The 26594-nt window shown below is 45.0% G+C and overlaps 1 protein-coding gene across 2 annotated transcripts in view; it reads left to right on the forward strand.

Moving 5' to 3' along the window:
• The window catches only part of CASKIN1 (CASK interacting protein 1), a 662583-nt gene that overhangs the window by 331485 nt on the left and 304504 nt on the right, over positions 1–26594 (forward strand). For both annotated transcript variants that reach the window (XM_086940483.1, XM_086940482.1), the window contains exon 2: positions 7291–7342. In XM_086940483.1, the coding sequence (XP_086796609.1) occupies positions 7291–7342 (52 nt within the window). The remainder of the gene's footprint in view (positions 1–7290; positions 7343–26594) is intronic.

The raw sequence follows: 26594 nt of genomic DNA on the forward strand, positions 1-26594 counted from the left end.
GATAAGCAGGCGGCGGGACCTTCTCCTGAAGGCGGCGTGAGACGTCCTTGCAGAGATGTCATTCATAAATACAATACTAAGATCAATATTCTTCCAAGATCCTGCTTGTCTTTGACAGCACTAAGAATGAGTTTACGCTGTGCAGAAATCTGCAAATGTGAATAAAGTGGCATCTGGCCCTGCTGGAGTCATAAACATTGGCAAGCAATAATTGTAGCTTAGAGACGCTTTAGATCAATAAGAACACAATATCCATATTTAATTATGAAATATGTTGGTACACACACTGATATACAGATTTATGTATATGGAAAAACAAAAGCGTTAAAATACATAAAGATATGTAATTATGCTTTCAAGTGGCGAGACAGAAATATGGTGCTCTCAGCGGTTACCTTTGCCTTGTAGATCACTGCTCTTTGCTAGACATTCTCACATGCATCAAAGTCAATTGCATTCGCAAACGGTGCGAATCGCAATTTTCGGCCGTTTGCGAATGCAATTGACTAATTTGGAATGCATCATGCATTTTGCAATTTTAGGAATCGCAACCATGTTGCGATTTCTAAAATTGCGATTGCATTTAAGAAATCGCAATTTCAGATTTCTTAAATGCAATCCATGATCATTTTGTAATTGCGAATTCGCAATTTGGAAGTGGTAAATTAGCATGAAGTTGAACTTCATGCTAATTTACCGAAAACTTTCAAATATGCACAAATTGCATTTTTGAAAGTTTAAATTTACACACACTCATGCCCTTGGGGCATGTGTGTGTGTGTAAATTGCATTTAAAGTCACATTTCAGGGGTGCAGGGAGGGGTTCTTTGGACCCCCCCCCTGCACCCTTGAAATTGCATTCACATTTTGCGAATCGCAATTTGAAATTCGCAAAATGTGAATGCCTTCCCATTCATTCCTATGGGCCTTTTTGCCCATAGGAATCAATGGGAAGGGTTTTCCTTAATTGCGATTCGCAAATTGTGAATCTCAATTAAGGAAAAATACCGAATCGCAAAAATTAATGCGATTTGTTCATGCATTGCCGTTTGCGATTTCTAAATTGCGATTCCTTAATTTTCGCAATTTAGGAATCGCAAACGGGTGCAATGATGCATGTGGCAGACAATGCTTTACTTTGATTGTTTTATTGGGTGTTATTCATATTTGTGTCAGGTTTGTCCTTGAAGGAAGTTCTTTTGCTGGTTCCTGTGTAAAGAGATGTTTCTTGGTTCTGTGTTTTGAAGGCTCTGGTCTGTCCAAGGTAGGTGCGACCCTTTCCGGTTGCCACAGTGCTGCTGGCACTGAAACACCAGGGCAGATAGTGCCTTCCCGAAGGAGTCCCCAAGAGAAAAGCTCCAGAAGAGAAAAAAACCTCTGGCTGAAGGGGAGACTCCAGGACAGGAATGAAGACAACAGATAACCAGGGCACCGGATCAGGATGAAGACAGATATCCAGCAAGGAGATCAGAACAGGAAATAGGGAAGAATCTAACAGGAACTCGGGTCCAATGGAAATCCGGAATAGGAACAAGAAAGACCAACAGGGATGAAGATACATCAACAGGAGCGAGGACACACCAGCAGGAGCGAGGAGTGTTGCAACACAAGGAAATGGAAGATTCAGTCCCTTAGATACCCACAGACAGGAAGTGATGTGAAAAGGAAGTGAGCAGTCACCATCTTGGTTTGGGAAATAATGATGAAAAAGATAGGAATGGTCGAATTTTTAGAATGGTGAAAGAAAACTTCCCATGGCTTTCTGCGAACAAGACTGCTGCATTCTGGGAAGAAGACAAACACTAAGATGGCCCCCGGAGAGGAGAATGCCTGTTGGAGAAACTAGGGGGATCGGTATCCTGAATTCCCAGGCACCACATACGTGTATTGTTGGTAGATTTATTTAAAATGCTGTGACTGTGCTAAAAATATCACATGACATTTATAACTCCTGGAAAACTGCACTTAACACAGTTTTCCAGGTGTTCTACTGGGAATATTTGTCATTAGCAAAAAAACATAAAAGTATATAAAAATGCGGCACAAGATGAAAGTACCCATCTTTACTTTTATGGTGGGTTTTTTCATGAGTAGGACCCAGTAAAAGTAAATTTGGTCATATGAGGGCCTCAGTTCCTCAACAGAGCCACCCAACATTTCCCCTTTTGTGGCACTTTCAGAGGCTAAAGATCCAGATTAGCTCTTCTGTTTCTACTCACAGGCCAAAAGTCGCTCAGCGACAATTTGCACATTTGTTCTTGAGTAACAGGTCCCAGGAGAGGCTCCTGTCCTCGCCATAAATCCTGGAAACTTGTTAAACGCTGAAGCTTGAACACAATCTCTGGCAGAGGTTAAGCAAAGCTCTTCTGCAATGATATGGTGGAGGTGCTGGCAGCCCTGCTCCATCCGAGGTCCCCAGACTCCCAAACCTAATTAGGAAGCAGAAAATTGAGTTTTGAGAAGAAGTTGCCAAGCAGGAACATCTGCACTGCTCAGAAAAAGCAAGCGGGCCATCCATCAAGCGAGCGACGATAGACACTTTATTCTGAGCAGCAGTCCTTCTGAGGGAGCGTCTCTCTCTCTCTCTCTCTCTCTCTCTCTCTCTCTCTCTACAGGTCCCAGGATGGTCTTCTATGAGGAACAAATTATTCTTGTGAAAATATTTGCATGAGAGAAAACCTTTGCAGAGTCCCAGGATTTTCTTCGCTGTGGAAAAACTTGTCAAATGCAAAGTCTCGCTGTATGAGCCAGGGGCATGCAAAGTTGGATTGTTTTTATCCTCGCAAACCTCTGATATTTTTGCACAAAAATGGCTTGAAAAGTGCAACGGTCACAAAGCTCATTCAAGTTGGGCTCTCGTGAAAATCTTAGGTTTTGCAGGTATTTTGTACTGAATCGGCGTTATTGTCGAGTCGTGTACAAGGGAAAGCTAAGCAAAGCTTGCTCTTGAATAAAAAATGCTTGCAAGTTACTAGTGAGATACAGTTTCAGACTCCTCCCGAGAAAAGTGTAAAGAAATTATGCACAAACATGCAAAACACTTGCAACATCTAACACTTGTGTGAAAAACCATGCAAGCACGTCGGCCTAAGGACAGCAGGACTAGTGCTTCATTTGAGGTGGTGGTTTCCAGTGCTCAGCTCCAGCACTTAAATCATCAACACATGCATTTTTCATGGGCACCAATTAAGGACATAATAACACATTCATTTATGGTAGGCACAGGGAGTTTAAGTGATTTGCCCAAAATCATAGGCTGTTGAGCCGACGCCGAGACGGTTCCCCAGCTCCAAAGTCGGCAGCTCTGGACATTACACCACATCCGCTCCCCACTTTCATGGTTAGTAGTTGGTTCTGTTTTATGCAGGGCTAACAGGAGAAATGGGCTGGTGCAAGCTTCTTCCTGACGAGAGTCCAGGCACTTATTTTTTACAAATGAACCATTGAGCAGGACACATCGTGAAGTATTGATAGGCCAGTAATGGGGAACTCTGCGAGGCCAGACTTGCTTGATGAAGCTTTACACGCGCCTAATAAAAGCCTCGACTCCCTACCTGAATGTAACCACCCTCAGGTAGTTACAGCTAGCATAATCAATGCTCCCTTCAATCATGGTGGCAACTCATCCCCATATTGGTTACTTCTAAAGTAGCGGCAGATGACAACCCTACACATGTGAAACTTCCATCACTTAGTAAATTCTGTATCCATCTTGCGCGCTCTCCAGGGGCTCAGGAGCATCTTTTGTTAGACTGCATTCTAGAACTTCCATCTTCCCTTTTTCCACCTACCTTTGTGATGCGTGAAAACATCTGGCTCACCTAATAAACTCAATTTCATCATCTTCATTGGCAACATGTCTGTTTTACTTCTCCTGGGAGGCAAAAATGAGTGGAATTATTACATGAAATGACTCGCTCGAAGCCTGGAGCTTCAACAAATAAAGTTTTGAAAATGACCTGGCATGGCCAGTTTTACGAGGAGCAAAACCCAAATGATGAAGCATGACACCTAGCTTGCTGGGTGTGTGAGGGTTTTAGTCCCGAAAGGGAGATTTCCCCTCCCTTTCCCCCTTCGTTCACTGGGGCCTCGTCCCAACCCTTTTTTGACTTATTTGTGGTGCAACACTTTGGGCCCAGAGTTGCCGAGTGTGATCGCTGATCAGAGTGGGCACCGAGGCGAGAGAATTATCGAGTCCGCTGGCCCTGGTCCAGAAACCTGCCGCGCCGGGAATCGAACCCTGGTCCCGGGCCGTCCTCTGCTCTTGGGTCTGCCGCCTCTAACCAGTGAGCCACACTACTTCACTATATAAGTTACCAGTGGATATGGGGCCTGGTTCAAGCTAGAGATGGGGTTTTGGGTGAAGTGCCTGACCTGCTTGTTGGTGATAGGATTTGTGATTTATTGAGTGGGGGGCACGTTTATTTCCGAAAATATGTCTGGTCGAATGGAACACGAGTTGTAGGAAGCGTACGGTCTTTCATAGAAGAGGTGGTCTGTAGAAGGAGGTGTGATCTCTCTAAATAAGTTTATAGGAGAAGACGGCATGAGCTGTAGGTCGTCATTACATGGAAGGAACTGATTGTACATTTTATTGCTTGGGCATTAAATACCAGACAGTAGAATTCTAAAATCTGGCAGGGAATCCCAATACTCTGTCTAAGGTGCAGTGCTTAATTTGTGTCGTTGTTTTCTGGTGCTCGGCACTTAATTTTAAACACCAGCACTTGTTTGTGAGAGTACACCACATGGTGGTGCTCTCCATCTATTTTATTTTTCAGCACAGCACCAATATCTTGCCATACATAATATTAAAATATGATACAAACGTGCACTTCCAGGGCATCCCTACAGCCTGCGATGACCTGCAGTACTACACAATGTCACACTTGTTTAAGTGTGATAGTAAGTAGGAAATGCTGGCACTGCCGTTCGGTAGCAGTGGCAGGAGCTGTGGGTGGTGCGGTAGCAGTGGAATACCTTGAGCGCGGGCACTTCAATTTGTACAAACTAAGCACTGCTAAGGAGATCATTGTTATTCCTATTTGGCTCTTAAGGAAAATTCATTTGGCATCACAGACCATTTGGTAGCCTGGGGATGGCTTTGAACAATGACTGAACATACCTTGGATCCATTCATTGCCCTGGGGGTTGTTAGTACTGTCTTCTGCCTGGAGCTTCTGGGATCCAACATTAAAGAGACTTTCTAACTCAGACCTTGCAAGTATTCTTTTGGTAGCTCCTCTCAAACATGTTCATTGCTCTTTTGTGTCCTGCAGGCCTGTGGTTGTTGACAGCCACCACCTCCTTCCTTGGCCAGAGGGTCTTTGGTACAGCAGTCAGTGGCAGACACGTATGTGAGAAAGAGGGCACTACACAGCATTGTTCACCTAAAAGGCATAACAGAACCTCACCTGTAGCTCACAGTGCAGTTAGTCTCAACTTGGCATCTCTTCTTTACTGTTATTTGTAACTAGCAAAAGTTTTACTCCTTTATGAAGAAGAGCTTTGTTTTGTGACAGAGGGCGAGGGAATACCAGCGTCCGTCGGCCTATTTTGCAACCGTTTTAGATTTTTCATTGAATTGAAATAACTCCGTGAGAGGGGGGCTGTGTATTCACATTTTACAGTGTTAGGGTGAGCCCTAAAAGAGGTGAAGAGGTGACCTTTGCCACTCACCTACATCCTGTCTGTCCATGGAGCAATGTATGGAATGGGTTCAATGCACAGGGGGAGTGCCCGCCCCTGGTGTACCTGAGGAGCGTACCAGTGCCACAGAAAAACTGCAGAGCATAAGACCATTTATAAAGTTACCTTATCCTTGGTGGGTTTCATAGTGAAGCCCCATCTCCATTATGTTGGCATTTGACACATCAGAGCTAGGGGTGGGCACAGATATGAGCTGAGCAGTGTGTTCCAATATTGCTTGAAACCAGCTGGTGAAATACAACACTGAGCAATTCTGAGCTTTATGTAAAGGGTTGAGCTACCAATGGTGTAGCCACATCTCTTGGGCCATTAGCTTTTATTCAAAAAGCTCTGAATCTTTGTAAATTTTCACCTAGATCAATACTGTAAACAAGATCAATCAATTTTTAGGACATACGGATGTTATGAGTCGGTTACAATCTCTGGTGCAAATGCATATGCAATTAAGGGACATAGCCTGTTACTTGCTTTTGTCGCAATCTCAAGGCAAAAAGATTGCTGAATCTTAAAGATATTATGCTACAAGTCCCTTCCATCTTATGATTTACACGCATTGATTGCTCTGCACAACATGTTGTTGTTTCCTTGCACAAATGTCACCTTTAAACAAACTTTTATGCTTGTATACTTCTTTGTGTTTTTTTTTATTGTTTCTCTTTAATTGACTTGAATGTCTCAATAAAGTATTTTTTTTAAAACTGTGTAGTCACATAATAGCTGTAGCAATCGGGCTCTACATTTCATCTTTTACCACCCATTTCTTTCCCTCCTACCAGTAGTGTACAGAGCTTAGTTTGCAAAACAATAAGTGCCAGGGTCTTTGTCAGGAGGCCACTGCTGCTTGCTCCACCCATTACCCCTGCCAACGTTGCCAGTGACAATACCAGCACAACTACTAACCATCACACTCCTATAAGTGTGACAGGTCAGACTATTCCATACCCCAAAAGCTATAATAATGACTTGTGTGGCAGGTATAAGTAATTTATAATGTATGCTGAATTAATAAACTACTGTTGTTGTGATCAGCTTGAAAATAGACAGTGCCACCATGTGGCAGACTGTCATAAGCACTGGTGTTGACAATTAAGTGCTGGCGCTGAGCACTGGAAACCACCGGCTCAAATTAGGCACTAGCAGTGTAGCTTGTGTGTCTCTAATGCAATGAAGGAAACGGGCCCTCTGGATGTTGTTTGAATTATTTAAAAACAGCAATTATCAGAGTTCAGTGGGTGCCCCAGGACTCTGGGCTCCGGGGCCACAGCACCTGCTGCACCAATGGAAACTACGCCCTTGCCTCCTACCTTATCTAGCTACGTATGGTTGACTTATTTCATCTACATCATAAAACTTAACAAAGTCCAAATGTGTTTCCTTGCACTACTAGGATACATTCTACCCCTGGACCCAAAATGCCGGTCTTACCAGTTCATGGATGTCTGTGCATGGCACTGTCCATATTCCGTGTGTGATTAAAACAAACTGTGTCAATGTATCTGTGCCCAGTGTTATTTTTGGCAAAGCATCCAGGCACCTAGAGATGGTTTGACACATTTTTCTCTTTCTCCATTGCTTTTGCAGAGCTCCTCGGTTCAGCCAAGAGAGTGAATGTCAACTTCCAAGACACTGATGGGTATGTTATTTATTTATTTATTATTTGTATGTATGTGCATATTCATTTATGTATTTGTTTATTTTTTTTAAGGTTAACTGATAATACAAAATAGAACAACTTGCTCTCGGGCAGAGGGACCAATCGTGCTTCGAGAATAGACCTTTCACTCAGCCAATTAAAAACTTGACCATTGTGTATTTTTTTCTTGACTCAAAAATTCATCTTGCTTAATATTTTGTATTTGGGAGTAGAGATCCGAACCTTTGCTTGGACCTTAATATCACTTCGTATGATACCTTAGTGAATTTTATGGTTGCCAAATAGAGGTACAGACAAAGTAGAGAGAAAGTTATCATGCATAAATGTGCATAGCGGGGAGACTACAGAGTAAACCTGCAATGTTATTTGTTTCATAGCACTTCGGACTTTGCCGAAGGCAGTCGCCGAGTAAAGGGTGAAAAGCGTATGAAAGAGTCTACATGAATAGAACCTTGTAAAAACTGTTGCATGTGATTTCATAGAAAAACAATTTCATTACTGAGAAACCATTTCATCTAAACTGTTTAATGGAAATTATCAGAATGAATGGCATTTATCTTTTCATTGAAACCAATTAATAGAATGTCTTTTCGATCGGCATTGGCTTTTGAATGCATATTTTTTAAGTGTAAATGGAATGGTTGCAGGTCTTACTTTCAGAAACAGTTTTGTCAGAGATATTGATTTCAGTACATTATTTCATATTTATATACTTTACATTGTCAAATAATTACTTTGGATGCTTTTAATTCGCTGGTCCATCACCAACCGTAAACACCATCCACGCTGACTCTTCCCAACCCCTAAACAACATCAATCCGTGCACTTTAAAACCTCTCACCACACCTAAACTACGCTCATCCCTGAAGACAAAAAGCCCTTTTCACCTCAAAAATCTACCATCCCTGAACCATAAAATCATTCACTACCTCTAACTTCACCCATTCCTAAACCCTAAAAGCCCCTTTCAATGCCTAAACCCTACCCATCCCATACCCCTTAAAACATCTCACCACACTCAAACTCTCACATATCCCAGAACTCTAAAAACCCTTGCCATCCTTAGACACCAGCCATCCATAGCCCATAAGATCTCCTCATCACCCTAAACGACTCCTCCCAAAATACCCTTTCTGCATCTAAACTCCACCCATCCCTGAACCCTTAAAGCCCTTGCCACCCTAAACTCCACACAATCCTGAATCCTAAAAACGTTTACCACCCCTGCTACTACCCATAATGTAACCTTAAAAACCCTCACCAGCCCTAAACTCCGCCCATCGATGAACCCTAAAACCCCTCAACACTGTTACACTCCACCCATCCCTGAAACCTAAAAACACCTTGCACACCTAAACATCACTCATCCGTGAATCCTCAAACCACTCACCACCCCTACACTCCACCCATCTCTAAACCCTAAAAAAACTTTCTATGTCCAAACTCCAATTATTCCTGACCCCTAATAAACCCTCATCAATTTAAACACTACCCATACTTTAACGCAAAACACCACAGTGCTCCTAAACTCCAACCAAGTTTAATGCAATTTGGATTTTTTCTTAAAATCATCTTTCCTTTAAAATGTTTCCTTTAGTTTTCCTATTTTTGGTATTTTCTTAAAATTCTCTTTCCTTAAAATTGGTTTTCAATGATTTGGTTTCCTTCAACATAGTTTCTCAGTTTTCGTTTTCCATTAATTCACACACATCATATAAAATCAAGTCCACTTTGCTTTAGAATAAAACAATTTTAGCAAAGTAAACCGATTAACATCCTTGACAATAATACAGTTATACTGGATAAAAAGAGCCTGTATGACCTGTCCTACCTGAACCACAGTGACACAATTTATTATTCATCACGCAAGAAACTAGCAAGAAACTAGAAATATTTGGCTGGGATGTGAAGAAGGAGATGTAGAAAAAAAATTAGTTACATCTGAGGGCAGTCCATATCTAACGGTAAATGAAGCACCTAAGATAGGTTACAGTGGAGTCCTTAATGGCAGAGTACAGGACTCATATTACTAGTGTTACCAAACGTGTTTATTAATGATATAAATGACATTTTTTAATGAACCAAATGTGGGAAATCTTAAACATCATAAAAAATCATGAAACTTTGAGAAGGTCTAGCACGCCTATATACTGTCGCTAGTGCAATTGGTTCAAGGGTTACATAGAATAAATGTTAAGCCATGCACTCAGGATGTAACCATGACAGAGTGTAGTATCTCTGGGAATTATGAAATCTTGGAGTAATGTGGACAAGTGACTCAATCTAAGTAGCCCATGAGATTCTTTAGGAAAATGCAAATGCTGTGCAGTGGTCCAGTGAGTAGAGATAGAAGAAATCATTCACGTTTATCTTTATTTATTGATATGCCCATAGTTAAAATACATTCCTCATTTTTGGTCCCCGCAATATGAGAAAAAGAGTAACAAACTTTAGGAAATGTGTGGTGAATGGCCTGGTCTCGGTCCTGGCCTGATGATCAAGGACCACCTCCTAAATATCTAAGGAGGTAAAAAACCTTGGAATTACCTTGGATGCCAAACTGTCTATGAATCCACAAGTGGATAAGGTAGCCAAGGCAGGCTTTCTCAGAAAGAAAACACTGCAGCACATTTTCCCGCACCTAGGATTCTCACACAAGGTTCAAGCTACCATCTCTCTTTTCCTATCAAAACTGGACTATGCTAATGGTCTGTATCACGGCTCAAACATGAGTGGAACACTTTTCTCTGTTCAAGCAGCCAAACTATGAAATTCTTTACCCACAAACATAAGATCCACAAAAAACCATCTCCACTTCAGATGATTAGTCAAATGTAGATGGCAGGAGTATGCAAAGCATGTGAACCTACAGCTCTACATGCCAAGAACAGATGTTTACTGGGTAAGTAACATTATCCTTCTAACTAAAAAGGTTCCCAGTCAATGGAGCTTGCTGGGGCTATAACATTTTTTTAAGCCCTGTGAGCAGTACAGAGTAAAAGGGAAATGGATCGAGATGTCTGAATTGTCATAGCCACTGATGATGTTTGTGGGTAGCACTCCATTCCATTGTTTTGTTGCTTGTGGTACTATTAAAGAAGTGGGTTAACCATATAGAAACTATTCTTGATACTGTCCCAAAAGGGACAGGGTAATCAATACCATGAGAACAAGTCTACTCTGGTTGGGAATGCAAGTGACCCCAGACAGTTGTTCAGTTTTACTGAACCTTATTACTTATGTGCAGCTGGATAATGTAAGGAACAGTAAGGTCTGAAACTGTGTTGTGGAACACTGTTCTGTATTCCTAAAAGTCAAATTTAATACGTAAAGATTGATGGATGGAGATATTTGAATGATGCCCACTTTAAATTTTGCTTCTAGGTAGTTGTGGGAAGTGGGGTTGGGATAATGAGAGTCGCCACGAATTGGAGTCTATGTACAACCGTTTTATTCGGTTTGACAGTACTGGTTTAGTCTCAGGGGGTTTAAACAACACAGTGTCCAGCAAGGCACATAACACGAGCTTGGGCTCTCTCCGTTGGTGAACTTCCGGGGTCTTCGTTTCCCGTCTTGACTTTACCAGGTATGGTCGCTGGTCCGGAGGTAAGCTCGGGAAAAGGAAAAGAGACAGCCGCGTTATGGCTGTGGCTGACACATAACGAGTGAGAGGAGGGTAGGGTAGTGAGGGATCACCAGGATTCTACCACCATCTATAGCAGTCTCTAAGTGTAGGCGGGCGGCAGTGCACGGCGATAGTGACCACCCTCAGGCTACCCCGTCCCACCCCGTGATTTAAACAATCCCTGGAAACGCCCTCGTACCTTGTGGAGCCACACTTCTCCCCTGGAAGTGTGGCAGGGCGGCTCGTGGTAACGTTGGCCTCCTGGCTTGTCGAGTCTCTGTTCCAGGGGTCCCAGGAGTGGTTCCGCAGCACTTCCTCCTTCTTCGTCCTTGGCGTTCTCCTCGTGCGTCGGCTGGCGTCCAAGAGGTTCCGCGCCGACAGTCCAAGACGGGGCTTCCTTAAACGCCCCCAGCTCGTCCGATTGGATAGTTGCAGATGACGTCCGTTCACCTGATTGGTCGACTGTTGGAGATGCCGGAGAACACACCCTCAGCATCACAGAAGGTAGATGCAGTGATGGATGCAATGAAGGCAGAGCCGGAGAAACCCAGGAAACGTCCAAAGGATCCTGCGGACGGGGTGGAAAGGAAGAAATGTTAGCAGGTACACCCCGTCCGTCCGAGTCAGGGAGCTCATCCAAGTCAGGGAGCTCGACTTCGTGACACATCCCACCCCCAGGATTGACCCGATCAGGGGAAATCGGATAACGGGAAAGAAAGTCAACATTCCCTTGCAAAGAACCCTTTCGGTGACGGACCTCAATCTGGAAAGGCTGCAGGGCCAAGAACCAACGCAGGATGCGATCATTGTTCCCTCTGTTACGTTGGAGCCAGGTCAAGGGAGCATGATCCGTATACAACACAAATGGCCTCCCTTCGAGATAGTATCTCAACTTTTCCACTCCCCAACGGACAGCCAGGCATTCCTTTTCAATCGTAGAATACGCCTGCTCCCTAGGAAACACCTTACGGCTGATAAAGAGCACAGGTCTTTCAGCCCCTTTGTCATCCTCCTGGGAAAGAACTGCTCCAATACCAACCCCAGATGCGTCCGTCTGGAGAATGAACGGTTTGAGGAAATCAGGGGAAATGAGAACAGAGGAAGAAGTCAAAGCGTCCTTCAAGGCCTGGAAGGCAGAAGTGTGTACAACAGAGGGAGTGGGAAGTAAAGCAGACTTAACGTTTTTTCCGAGGAGGTCAGTGAGAGGACCGGCCAGACTAGCAAACTGAGCAATGAACCAGCGGTAATAACCCACCAACCCCAAGAAGGCCCTGAGTTCTTTTTTTGTAGAGGGGTAGGGTAACGCTTTGATGGCTTCTAGTTTTTCGGTCTGGGGTTTAATCTGACCATCCCCTAGAAGGTACCCCAGATACTTGACCTGTTGAAAAGCAAATCGGGATTTTTTTGCATTAATGTGTAGATTGGCATCCTTCAGACTAGACAATATATTCCCAAGGTGCATCAAATGGTCATCCCATGTCTTGCTAAACACTACAATGTCTTCTAGATAAGCTGACGCATAGTGCAAGTGAGGTGCCAGTAGTGTATCCATGACCCTCTGAAACGTTGCTGGCGCCCCATGCAACCCAAAGGGAAGTACCGTAAAGTGGTAATGACCAGAAGGGGTGGAGAAGGCCGTCTTTTCCATGTCTTTAGGTGCAAGGGGTATCTGCCAATATCCTTTGGTGAGGTCTTGGTGGTGATGTACCGAGCCTCACCAAGGCGTTCTAGTAGTTCATCGACCCTAGGTAAGGGGTATGCGTCTTGTTTAGACACCCGATTAACGCCCCTAAAGTCTATACAAAAGCGGATACTACCATCAGGCTTCGGTACCAACACCACCGGTGAACACCAGTTACTGTGGGAAGGAACTATGATCCCGGATTTTAACATACTGTCTACCTCGGCCTGGAATGCCAAGCGTCTTGCCTCTGGGATTCGGTAGGGCTTTTGCTTTACAACTGTATTGGGGAGAGTAGGAATACTGTGTTCTGCCAAGTGTGTACGGCCCGGTTGATCCAAGAAGACTTCTGTATGAGACAAAAGTAGGTCTTTAACTTCTTTTTGTTGTGTAGCAGACAGATCAGGATTGATAGGAGCAGCACTGACTGTATGGTTTGTATCGGATACAGGAGACACTACATTGACTGTCTGGGGGGGTTTCCCTAACCATTTTTTAAGTATGTTGACATGATACATTTGGGTTTTGCCTCTTCCTAACTGTACCAAGTATGTAGTGCGTCCTATTTTCCTCAAAATTTTGAAGGGTCCCTGCCACTCCTTTCTCATTTTATGTGTAGAGGAGGGTAATAAAATCAGAACCCAATCGCCTACATCCAATACCCTCCACTTCGTACCACGATCATAAAGGGTTTTCTGTTTGGTTTGGGCTACGGCTAAATGATCGTGGGCAAGCGTCCTGAGTTTGTGTAACCTGGTCTGTAGCTGTCGGGTATAATCCAATAGGGCCTCAGCTTCCTGTGCTCCCTCAGTCTCCCAACTATCTTTAGTTATTTCAAGAAGCGTTCTAGGGGGTCTCCTAAATAACAATTCAAATGGAGAGGTCCCTAGACTAGACTGTTTCTGACTACGGAGTACAAAGAGGGCCAGAGGTAGTAACTGGTCCCAGTTCTTCCCATCACCAGACAACAATTTCTTTAACGTTAGCTTAAGGGAGCCGTTGTATCGCTCAACCAACCCGTCTGTTTGGGGGTGATACACAGATGTCTTAATGTGTTTGATGTTTAGTTGTACGCACACTTGTTGCATCAAACGGGAAACAAACGGGGTGCCCTGATCGGTAACAATCTCCCTTGGAAAACCCATACGAGAGAAAACCTCCACTAACCTCTGGGCTATCGCTGCTGAAGTAGCTGCCTTAAGAGGAAAAGCCTCAGGATATCTCGTGGCATAATCAACCAACACAAGGGCGTACTGGTGTCCTTGTGAGGATTTCGGCAAAGGGCCGATTAAGTCCATACCTATACGATCAAATGGGACCCCTATAATAGGCATGGGTACCAAAGGGACAGGAGGAGGAGTGTAGGGGTTCCGTTTCTGGCATATTCTACACTCCTGACAATATTTTTGGACTTGAGCGTAAATTCCTGGCCAAAAGAAATGTCGCAATATGGACTGTCCCGTTTTTTCCACCCCGGAGTGACCAGCTAACAGATGAGCATGTCCAAAAAACAATATCTGATCACGAAAATCATTCGGGACCAGCAGTTGGGGCTCAGCGTCAGCTTTGGCGAGTCTATAGAGTTGTCCATTCTTCTCAATAAAAGTGGGATAACTTCTGGTGGACGGATCTTGTCCGTTTCGTGCAACTGCCATGCATTGGTGAGACTTGCATCGTTCAATTGGGCAGTCCTGAAATGGGTGTCCCTGGCCCAGGGTTCTGCTGCTAACAAGGTGTCACGGGGAAGGGACAAATGGTGGAGAGTATCTAACAACAGAGTGTTAAAGGAAGGGTTATCTGTCCCTATGATTATGGGTTCTGGTAGACCAGCCATAACCCCTACAACAACTTCCATGCTTTTCCCTGAGGGTGTGTACAACGTGACTTTGGCTACAGGATACTCCTTAACGTCCCCATGGACACAACGAATGCTGACCTGTTTCCCGGGAATGAGAGAACTTTGGTCTACCAGCTCTTCTCTTATAACTGAGTGTTTACAGCCAGAATCCAACAATGCTCTTATACTGGTACCGTTCAGAGAAACCCGTACATAGAAAGTGGTTCCCGTTTCTTGAGCATACAGGATGGACCTGGGGGCATAGCTCACGTCCATGGGTTCGTCTTGCTTTTCTTTCTTTTTCCTACAGAATCGAGCAATATGACCCCACTCTCCGCAGTCATAACATTGGGGTCCTGAGTTTGGCAGTTCAGGTCGATGGAACCGCACCCTTGGTGGTTCTGGTACTGGTTTTTGGAAAAAATGTTCAGGTTTGATAGGTGGTAATACTTGAGTAGGTTTCTCAGGTTCCCTCATGTAGGGCTTACCCTGAGCCCGGGCATAACAAGTCGCCATTTCTATGGCATGCTCCAACGTTAAACCCGCATGTTGTTCAAGCCACCTCTGAGTGCTATAGGGAAGGGCCTCGATGAACTGTTCAAGATACACTTTGTTCATAATGGCATCGATGTTACCTTCCTGGGGCTTTAGCCATAAGTCAGCAGACTCCTTTAACTTGAAAAACAAAGTCTTGGGTAAATCCCTGGGAGACCCTTTTTCTTGACGGAACCGTAGTCGATGTGTTTCCTCGTCTACCCCCAACCTATCGAGGATGTACTGTTTCACGACCGCATAAGCAGTGGTTCCATCCCGGTTCACCGTCTGATACGCGGCCTGGGCCTCACCAACCAACAAAGGCGCCAAATAGAAAGGCCACCTATCCCCAGGCCAAGAACTGGCTCTTGCAGCTCTCTCAAAGTTCAAAAAGAAAGCAAGGGGGTCCTCTCCTGGACTAAATTTCTGTAGAGGAACAACTGTGCCTGGGGGTGGGGCTGTAGCCCTTCCTTGACCTAACACGGTCATTAGTTGTGTTTGTCCCTCTGCCAATTTTAGTATGTTATCTGACTGGCTCTGGATGGCTTGGGAAAACGCAGTCCGGTCTGCTTCCATTTGGGTTAATATAGTTTCCTTTCTGTATCGGATGGCGTGGTTCCCTGAAGTATCCGAGTCACGGCACCACTTGTGGGAAGTGGGGTTGGGATAATGAGAGTGGCCTTGAATTGGAGTCTATGTATAACCGTTTTATTCGGTTTGACAGTACTGGTTTAGTCTCAGAGGGTTTAAACAACACAGTGTCCAGCAAGGCACATAACACAAGCTTGGGCTCTCTCCGTTGGTAAACTTCCGGGGTCTTCGTTTCCCGTCTTGACTTTACCAGGTATGGTCGCCGGTCCGGAGGTAAGCTCGGGAAAAGGAAAAGAGACAGCCGCGTTAGGGCTGGGGCTGACACATAACGAGTGAGAGGAGGGTAGGGTAGTGAGGGATCACCAGGATTCTACCACCATCTATAGCAGTCTCTAAGTGTAGGCGGGCGGCAGTGCACGGCGATAGTGACCACCCTCAGGCTACCCCGTCTCACCCCGTGATTTAAACAATCCCTGGAAACGCCCTCGTACCTTGTGGAGCCGCACTTCTCCCCTGGAAGTGTGGCAGGGCGGCTCGTGGTAACGTTGGCCTCCTGGCTTGTCGAGTCTCTGTTCCAGGGGTCCCAGTAGTGGTTCCGCGGCACTTCCTCCTTCTTCGTCCTTGGCGTTCTCCTCGTGCGTCGGCTGGCGTCCAAGAGGTTCCGCGCCGACAGTCCAAGACGGGGCTTCCTTAAACGCCCCCAGCTCGTCCGATTGGATAGTTGCAGATGACGTCCGTTCACCTGATTGGTCGACTGTTGGAGATGCCGGAGAACACACCCCCAGCGTCACAGAAGGTAGATGCAGTGACGTATGCAATGAAGGCAGAGCCGGAGAAACCCAGGAAACGTCCAAAGGATCCTGCGGACGGGGTGGAAAGGAAGAAATGTTAGCAGGTACACCCCGTCCGTCCGAGTCAGGGAGCTCATCCAAGTCAGGGAGCTCGACTTCGTGACAGTAGTCTTAATTCAAATTTTAGCTCAATTATAAAATTATAGAAAGGGACCCTTGAAACTTAAATCCGTCTTGCTGCAGCCTCACTAAGTCTGTCTGGTTCTAACTGTGAGACCATGTCTGCTGTGAACGGTGACCTAAGAAACCCAGTTTGTTTTTTCGCCCTTGTTGGGACTCCTCAGTAATGTGTAGGTTGGGCCCCTGTTTTACAGCGTTCAAGAATTCTTGGCTGGGTATGTCCCTGTCACTAATAAGATGCATGTAATTAGTGCAACAATAATGAGTGGTGTTGCTGAAATTAATCCTAGCACTTTGGAATTCCTCAAGGTGCCACTTCATTTCATCCGTTCTTCGCCTCACTGATGAGGCTCAGCAAGGTCAAAATATTTTCTGGAGTGCTTGTGTTTCCATTCAGAGAGGGCGTGAGTCTGCCGTGCATACACCGGCGGCTCCTCCACTAAGGTGGATGAGCGTTAGTTACCCCACTGAGCAGTTTAATGGGGCAAAATAAAATGATAACACAGCGTTATTATAATTTTATTTTACCGTACTGGCTCAGGTAGTTTGGGGCGATGCAGGGCAGGGCTGTTGAGAGCTGGGTAGGAGTGGTAGGCACTTTGTAAGTGCGCATGACAGGTTGGCCAGATGTCTTGGGCTGGCCAAACAGTCATGCGCACTAAGCATGTTTTCCACCGGCTGTATTGCACAGACCGGGTGGAGAACGTGCAAAGGCTCCCTTTCCCTCTCTGAGCGCCGAACAACAAAGCTCAGACCAAGCGCAACGCTGCTGTAAGGCAGTGTCATGATTGGCTAAGAGATTCTGGGAGGCTGTTTGCTTCCTGACCTACGGCCGGAGAAGAGGACTGAGGAGAGGCGGCGGCCGACAGCACCCAGCTAAGTCCTTTTATCTATTTTTATTGCCCCTGCTCTGCTTCCCCCACCCCACCACCCGCGTTCGGAAGCAGCCGCTACTGAGTGCAGACAGGTCTGTCCCTGTTGAATGGGGCCAAGACTAATTTGCATATAGCGTGGCCATTTATGAAAAGGGTGCAGATGACCGAAAAACCCAGTGGAACGTGCCCTGATTAATTATCAAGTGATTCACATTATTTTAAGCATTTTTACCCTTTCCATCAATGCTGTCTCTATGAAGTTTAAAAAGCATTTTGAATTTGAGATGGCTAAGGGCGCAGGTTGGGATGTGGGATGAGAACCAAGGGAAATCATTTCATGAAATATCACATTACAGCCGCTGTGTCAGCCACCAAAGCAATTTTAGAGGGTTTTTTAGTCCCCAAACATTTATCTAAAAAATAGAATTACAAATGAGATTTAATTGTTCCCGTATGTGCCTTTGTGCAGTAAAGGTATATATTTCAAATGAAAAGATACTAAATAATAAACAGCCTCATAAATAAATAAATATGATTGCAGTAAATGTGTAGTCAGTCAGTCAGTCAACAAGCTTTATTCGAATTGAATGAACAAATTCATAAAAGCATACAAGATAAAAACACATTAAAAAACAAACAGCGATTATATTCATAACGTGGTCACTATTTGTACAAAAGATAAAGAGAGTTCATTATACTAATAAAATCGTTTTTACAATTCATCATAAACAAACCCCAGCAGCTATGGTACAAGGCATGATCATATCAATTCAATTAAATCAGCAACTTAAAAAAATTCAGGTTCAGACAGGATTATTGGGCAATTCAGTTCTCCTAAATATGGAGAATAGCCTCACAGCAACATTACATATAGTGTTGTTTAACTTGAACAATTTATGATGACAAATTTTACAATAAAACAGATAGGCTTCAGAATGTGCAAAAGAGCAAAGTGCATAAATGTTTACTTTAGTAAGGACCATCCCCGGACTTGGAGTGGGTGGTTATCATTTTCAGTTATTAGCAAAACCGTTCAGAAATTGGATTAACAAATCAGTGCACCAGCTCTATACCAGAGAATAAAGCAAATCGATTATGGGTGGGTATTATGTACCTACTAGATCCAGGGCCTCTGCTACCCATGCAGTGGTTATTTTGTACATATGATCTTACAGGGGGCAGGTATGTAGTTCTAGGGTAAAAGTCACACAGTTCCCAAGTTCCAATTGGGCCATCACCCATTTGTGGCTGCCCACTTCGCAAATATTTGATGACTCGGGTGTCCCTAAAGTTGACTAAAACCAGGTCTCCCGGTATGTCCTTCGGGAGGGATCCTAACCACCCCACCCTTCTGACATTTAACATTTTTTTCCATCTATGTTGGGTGGAAGGGGTCTATTTTGGTCAGCCAAAAAGATACCTTATTTGCCGGATTCGCTGGTCTTTCAATTTTGCCGTTAGTGAGTTCAGGCACGCCTGAGAGGATGCACACAAAAGGTGCCGCCTCCGGCGGTAGATCTATTTGTTTAATCTTTCTTTGCATGTTGCCCTAGTTGGAAGACATCCCTCTGTGGGCGTGGGTTCTTTGGTCGACCCTTCTCTAATGCCAGAACTCTGGACTATTAGGGGGTTTGATGTGAGTAATGTTTTGGATGTTTTTGGGGAAACTGCGTAAATTTGTGCGGTATTACTTTGTACAGAGGTGATGGGAATGTCAGTAGCGACTGGAGTCTCTACTTGCTTATGTCCTACCATTCTTTTTGTGAGTATCACATTTGCCTTGATGGTTTCCTCTATGCTTGTGAGCTTTTCCCCTATTACCTTGATTCTTTTTTCCAATGGGGATATTAAGGATTTGACCAAAAGTTCAATCTGGACCAGTAAATCAGATGGTGTAGTGGATGCAGGAGATTCCAGAATTGAACGTACCTCGGATGTATTTGGGGTATTGCTAATGGGCGAGGGGGGACTTAGATACAATTTTTGTTTTTTTACTAATCTTCCCCTCTGTTTAGCACCTTTGCGCTTTCTGTTAAGAAAGGGGGCCTGGAGGTTTGCTGACAGTTGGATAATGTCTTTAGCTGATAGTAAAGGGGGGGTACCAAGATGGCTTACGTTTAGTTGAGATGTTGTGCTAGGCTGGGGACTTGTGTTTCTCATTACACATGCAGGAGCATCGATTTGCTCATTTCCATCTTCAACATTAGTATATACAGTTTTGCAAATCAGATTTAATTCCTCCAGTAACGTAAAGTTTTGGATTTGGTCTGCTAGCACCAGAGGAGATTGGATACTGGATGTGGATTCTACGAAAATACTTTGTTCTACTCTCTCTATTTCGGACTCGATTGCCGATGTAGCCCTAGTTAGATAGTTGTCCAATGTCCCCTTCCGTTGCCCCCCCTGAAGAATATTATTTATAGGAAACCCTTTATCAGTCATGGTGCAATTAGCTTTCTGTATATGTATATGACAACAACAGATACCCATGCAGATTGTACGCATAACCTAGTAGCCAAAAACAAAAAGTCAAAAAGTAGCCCTTTAGGGTATTCCGAAGTGTATGTAAAGTCAGTCACTTTGATGGGTTAGTTCGTATTACCTCCTTTTTCCAGCGAACGTGAGGCGAAGATCAAATAGGGTGGCCATGCCCTGCCTCTTCCGGCCGCCGAGGGCCACAGAGGGCCCGCCCTTTGCCCGGTCTTCGCCCGGCGTCCCGCTCGCGTCTCGCGAAGCGGACCTCAGCGCAGATTTAAAGCGCCTCCTGACGCTGGCGCGTGGTCAGAGGAGTGGGCCGCCGCTGAGACTTCCGGGAATTGTAGTCCCAGGGCGGCGGCGCGATGAGAAGAATGCAGGAAATGACTCTTGGCCGGTGGCAGCGCCCGTGCCCCCCGGTGTGGCGTCAGGTAGGTGCCTTCTGTGTTACCCCCTGCTCCGCCGACCTCAGCGCAGATTTAAAGCGCCTCCTGGCGCGTGGTCAGAGGAGTGCGCCGCCGCTGAGACTTCCGGGAATTGTAGTCCTATACCTGCTGCTGCTCCTGCGCATGCGCGAACTTCCCGCTGAAGATCGCTTGTGGAAATGTGTATGTAAAATACAAATATTGCATATAGGAGGTGTTTTTTGCATTGACATATTTCCTGTGAAAAAAAATTCACCAGCTGCTATCTTGCATTAATTTTTATGCAATGGGCATGCTTGCTCAAAGAATATGCAAATATTATAATGCAACATTTCAAGATTTTTTGCAAAGTCCATATAACGCAAAATGTGCGAATTTTGCAAATTTCACCTAGACTTAGCATGAGAGCAATTCAGGAAACAGCACGGCCAACCTGATTTAGAAGAGTCTCAATTTGGCCCCAAGAAGCAAAGAGGAGACATTCCTTTGACAGGCTTCAAATCTGGAAGTCTCGTTTTGAACACAGTGTGATCTATTTTGGATCCGGTTCAAATTCTGGTTGGTTTGAGGCCTTTTCATGGATCTAAAAAAGCAAGAAATAGACCTCACTGAGGCTTTGAAGTCTGCAGGGCTACCACCCAACCTCCCTTGCACCCATGGGTCAGACTTATGCCTTAATGTTCTAAGGAATGCCACAGTGAGAAAACAGCACTAATAGGACTTCTAAATATAAAGCTTTGTTTCCTGTATACATAAAATAAATTGGCTTTGTGTTCATTTATTGTCTCCACTGCCAAGAAGGTTATAAATCCACTTTGGTGAAGAGTCAGAAGCTGAAGAGCCAGCGTGCAAGTACATAACGGGAAGAAAGAAGACACGCATTGGCAAAACCAATATTTGTTGTCTTTTGGCTGCCAGTGCAGACCTATTGGCTTTGTTAAAGCTATTTAGCATTGGCAAAATGAGACAAAAATGCTATTGCTGTTCAGCATTAGCAAAAAAGCACAATGGCATGTAGGCACACAAGCATCATCAAGCATACCTGCATATGCATCATGACGCTAAGGCGGCCATGCTTGATGACAAAAACATGCGCATGTTTACGCATATGGCATGAGGTGGCCACCATTTCTTTTTCTTTATCGCTTCAATATGTCGGACGCCAATCCTGGAGCAGTAAGTAATAAAATAACAAATTATAAACTACCATGTTGCTCTATCTACTTGAATCTGGGCCGCACACAGTGTTTGAGACCACTGTCCTTCTTCTTGGGTCACTAATGGCACTATCGCCAGGGTGGGGACACGGGCAGACTGGTTCCAAGTTCATGTTTCAAAATGATCACTTTTAATAGCTACTTGCAGTGCTATAATGGACGTATTATTGTCAAAAGTCCCACATGTGAAACAAATGCAGTTTTTGGAATTGTGATTTGACTTCATCATATTTTATGAGATGTTTGTTTTATGATTTACATGGTTAACAGTTTTAGGGCTCGTCTCGTGCACAAGCTCTAAAAGCCAAGCCAGACCCTAACCGGCGCCGGGAACTACAGGAGGGGGAACACATCCAGTCAGGTGCATCCGCCTGTCTACCTTAATTTGAGCGCTACTGCTTCAATATCTTCTCCTCCCGGTTATGGTCTCCTTACCACTACATTAAGGAACCATCATACTACGCGAGTAAAGTCCATCACCCATATTTCGCCCTTTCGGGCGTTGGCCACACCACCATTTCCGGTTCTTTCTTTCAAGAGGCCCTGAAGATTCGCAGTCTGTTTCCCTGCGATGAAACATGTGTTGGCCAATACAAGAGGAACAATAAACCGGTGTTTTATACCAAGAACTTTACTTCATTGAAATTCCTTTCTCATCACTTTGCAATCTATTGACTTTGAAAACTTTCGATGTGCACATTTTACTTATGCTACTGAAACTCGAAGTCACCCAGACATTATTGTTGTTTATCCAGTGCAGGGGTTTTGTTGTTTTTGTGCAATTTGTGTGGATTATTGTGATCCAACTTTGAGCGGTTACGAGGGATTACCGCCCGCCCTTTTGCCTGGATTCGGATACCCCATAGTAGTACAATACTTTGCGGTTACTTGGTTGCGCGCCTGGCCATTTCTGGAATACCTTAAACCCTCCCAGTAGATCAATAGTCTATTTAGTATCACGTCCAGGACTTTGCAGACTCTTGAAACAACAACTAATGACCGGTGTTTTTCCCTTGGAAAGTTGTCAACCCTAAGGTGACTCACCTGACTACTGCCCTTCCACCAGTGCCTGGGAGTGTTCCTCAAAGCTGAGCACTTCACCAGATAGCTTTGTTTACACAGTCTTGAGCTGCGACGTGTCTTAGATTTTCCGCCGGGGATGAGGGCGATGAACTACAGCTACGGGTGGTAGTTTAATGCTGTCTAAGAGCACATGTAGAGTCACAGGCAGCTGTCCTCAGGAGGGATGTATGCTGTTACAACGCATGCTTTTACCATGCATGCTGTTACAACACAAGTTTTACAACGCATGCCATTACAACGCATTGCTTTGGGGGGTGCTGGATAGTGAATAGTTTAATTTACTATTCCAACTCCAGTCCCTGTGGATAGTAGGGAAGGTGTTTGATAGTAAATTAAACTATTACTTATCCTAGAGCGCCCCCCAGTGCAATGCGTTGTAATGGTTTTCGTTGTAAAACCTGCATTGTAAAAGCACTGCGTGGTAAAAATTGCGTGGTAAAGGATGTTTCCCCCTCAGGAGTGTCTGCAGCAGTTTTTGCTTCTTACAGGAGCCCCTGCATGCTGTTTTAAGGGGAGCCGCCTGAGCAGCAACAATGCCTTTTTCGAGGCGGCCAGAATGATGCATTTAAAAGCATCCTATTTGTTGCCAGTCATGTGCACTGAAAACACTATCAAGGCTGGGTAGCACACAGAGTGCACTTCTGCTGAGGCGCTACTTGGACCTTAATATGCCAGCCCTACACTCTCTCTCTGCCTGCGGCCAGCACTGCAAAAGGAAAAAGAAATTTTAGATCACCCACCACTCAGTTCATATGAGTTGTTTCTGCTGTGGAGCGTGTTAATAAGTAGTTCTGTAAAGTGCGGATGTTTTCGGGCCAAGCTTTAACGGTTGCTGCTAAAAGTCACATGTGAAGGTAACAAAGTACCTTAACAGAAAGAACATTTTTGCAGACTGTAGGACGCACTGAGTAGCCATGTTGCCGTAACCTGCTTTTGAGAACAAGCACAAGTGTCTGTCAATATTTCCCTGCAAAGCTACAAATCGTGGAAAAAATAGCTAAAACAAGCCGTACCCACAAAATGACAATAACAGTTTAAAAAATGTCAATAAAGAAACAATAACTATACTTAAAAGGCTCGCACTGCTTTACCTAATGGAGCATGGCCCCTCCTATCTTCTTGGCTTGTGCCACACAGCGGGAGCAGTTTCAGGAGGTGCGATAAATGTTTGACCTATTCATGTTTGTGCAGTGATGGGGACCACCACTCCAACTTGCGTTAGTCTAATCCCTGATGAGTGGTACTTGGCAGAGCTGACAGAACTAGGGCCTTGGATGGGGAGCACATGCCCAGAGCCAGTCTGCAAACCACACTTAGCCCTGGTAAAATGTTCAGAACAGCCCCTCATTGCAGCAGGTTGCAACTAGAATCAGACAAGGGGGATTTCATGGTTCCTTCATGGTAACCCATCCAGTTCTAAAAGTAGCCTCTAACCTGCAACCCTTCGAAAAAAGCCATTTGGACGTGCATGTGACAAATAAGTGAGCAGCACTAACCAGAAGTGTGAAGAGATCAGAGCTAAGAAAATAAAATGGTAACCGTGTGTAACACAGAGATGGGGTACATATATCCTTGGAGTGGAGAGCGCATGAGGACAAAGTGTGAGCTCAGGCATTTGCAGGACTCAACAGTGAGAAGCCGGGATTCTGTGAGCACAGGATTTAGGGTCAGGGTGCACAGGGCTTAGTGGTGAGGTGAGCATAGCTCAAAGGTAGCATAGGATGCAGGAGTGTAGACTTTAAGAATGAGAGGCAGGGGTCACTAGAGTGAGGAGCGGAAGACACCAGGGTGAACTCTCAGGTTCTGTGACACATTCTAAAGATGTGTATCTGCTGCTAATAGGCTTAAATTCAAAATATTGATATGGAAGAGCTAATCTAATGATGAACAGTCCAAGTTAGAGTGGATCAATGAAAGGGAGAGCCTGATGGTTGAGCAAGGGCCAGAGGATGTAGAGAGCCCAGCACAGGTTAGTGGGTGGGGGGCTCTGATCCTTCTCCTCTGGCTTAGAGAGGTTTCAAATTGAGTGGTTAGTAATAAATCCACTTCCAGATACTCAGCTGTAGTCCTGTGTCTTGCAGATTCATCTTAATGTGGCTAGGGGGCGGTGCGGGTCATATAGCAGCATGTGGTTTGTATAAGCTGAAAGGTCTTTCCATGACACCCGGCAGAGCAGAAGAACCAACTAATGCATCTTGAAGGACACTTGAAAGGAGAGGTCATCACACCTACTGGATTATCAATACAGCTTACCATGCTCTCAAGGAAAGGACCCAGTCAATGTATGCATCCTCTTATCAGGGGGCACGAGAGGGGAGGGGAGGGCACACCAAAGAAAGGAAAGGGTTAGATGATCCTACTGATCTGCCAATTCACTTTTACATACCTTAAAAGGCAGGGAACTTGATAATATGGCTGAACCAAGCAAAACATCTTCACCAGCCATTGACCAGTGAGGGGCCCATCCAGTGGCGGCCGGAACGGATCGGGGGTGGTACGGCGGGATGTAAAAAGACATAAACCACTTACCTTATTGCTATGTCCAGTGTCTCTCCTCTGTGGGACTCGGCTTAACCAGGAAGCACTGCCAGGCTCCCCTGGCCAATCACAATGCTGCAATGCAGGGTTGTGATTGGTAAGCAACTAAGCTCCCCTTACCATTGGTCTGAGCACCGGGGCTTGGCACTCACACTGTAACTGGGGGCCTAGGCATGTTCTCCACACAGGCTGTAGTGCAGCCTGCCTGGAGAACATGCAATGTGACCTTGACGGTTTGGCCGGGCCAAGAGGGTCGGGCAAAGCATCATTGCGAACTTAGGAGTGGGCAAACCACTCCTCCCCTCCCCTGCCCTGCTCTGAGACCCGAGCAGCCCCGCCCACCACCTGCAAAGCAGATGTGAACAATAAAATTATAATAACATACATCACGTTATTATCATTTTATTGTTCCTTCATTAAACTGCTTAAAAGCAGTGGAACAACGCTCCTCCGCCTTAGCATAGGAGCCGCCACTGGGCCTTCACCTGAACCAATAGAATTAGCCCTAAAGCAGAATCAACGGAATACTTCCAAAGTTTTCATTAGTCATCAAAGGAAAGGAAAGACTCATACTGCTAAACCAACTGAAGAAGCCCATATCACCCTCCGAGAAAGAGACCCCACCAAAGCGTTGTTTGTGCTGGTGGTTGCAGATGGTGAGCACCGGCACTCGCGTTTGAGAACCAAGACTTGTTTATAGTCATCAGCAAATGGTCCAGTGCAAGAGTGAGAAAGGCAGATGTGAGCGGAAGGAGGAGGAAGAGAAAACCAGGAAAACAGAGACAAAGGAGGAAAGCGGCGATGAAAAGAGCCTGATGAGTGATGTAACAGGAAGTGTAGGGTGGTGGAAGGAAGAGGCTTGAGGTAAATCGAGATTAAAATCATTGGCATGCAGGACTGCCTGCGGCAGGCTCCAAAGAACACTTTGTGCCACTACAACCAGTAGCAATTTGGGTTGACCATGTGAGTTACAGACCATGCCCCTAAGGTTTAACCCTATACTCCGTACTGAAGAGTATAAACATCCCAACGCTAATGACCGGACTCGCAGAGGGAATCATGAAGGGTGCAGATTTTCGATTTCCCTTACTCACAAAACTCAGCACTAGTATGCGTTCCATGCACAGTATTCCATGCACTGCTTTCCTTTGCACAGCCTTCCATGCACAGAATTCCAAGAACAGTATTCTGTGCATAGTAATCCATGCACAGCATTCTGTGCACAGCCTTCCAGGCAGTATCCCATGCACAGTATTCCGTTCACTGTATTCCATGCGCAGCCTTCCATGCGCAGAATTCCATGCGCAGTATTCCATGCGCAGTATTCTGTGTATGGTATCCCATGTACAGCATTCCATGCACAGTATTCTGTTCACAGT

The sequence above is a fragment of the Lissotriton vulgaris genome, chromosome 10, assembly GCF_964263255.1.
Source record: "Lissotriton vulgaris chromosome 10, aLisVul1.2, whole genome shotgun sequence".
Classification (NCBI taxonomy): domain Eukaryota; kingdom Metazoa; phylum Chordata; class Amphibia; order Caudata; family Salamandridae; genus Lissotriton; species Lissotriton vulgaris.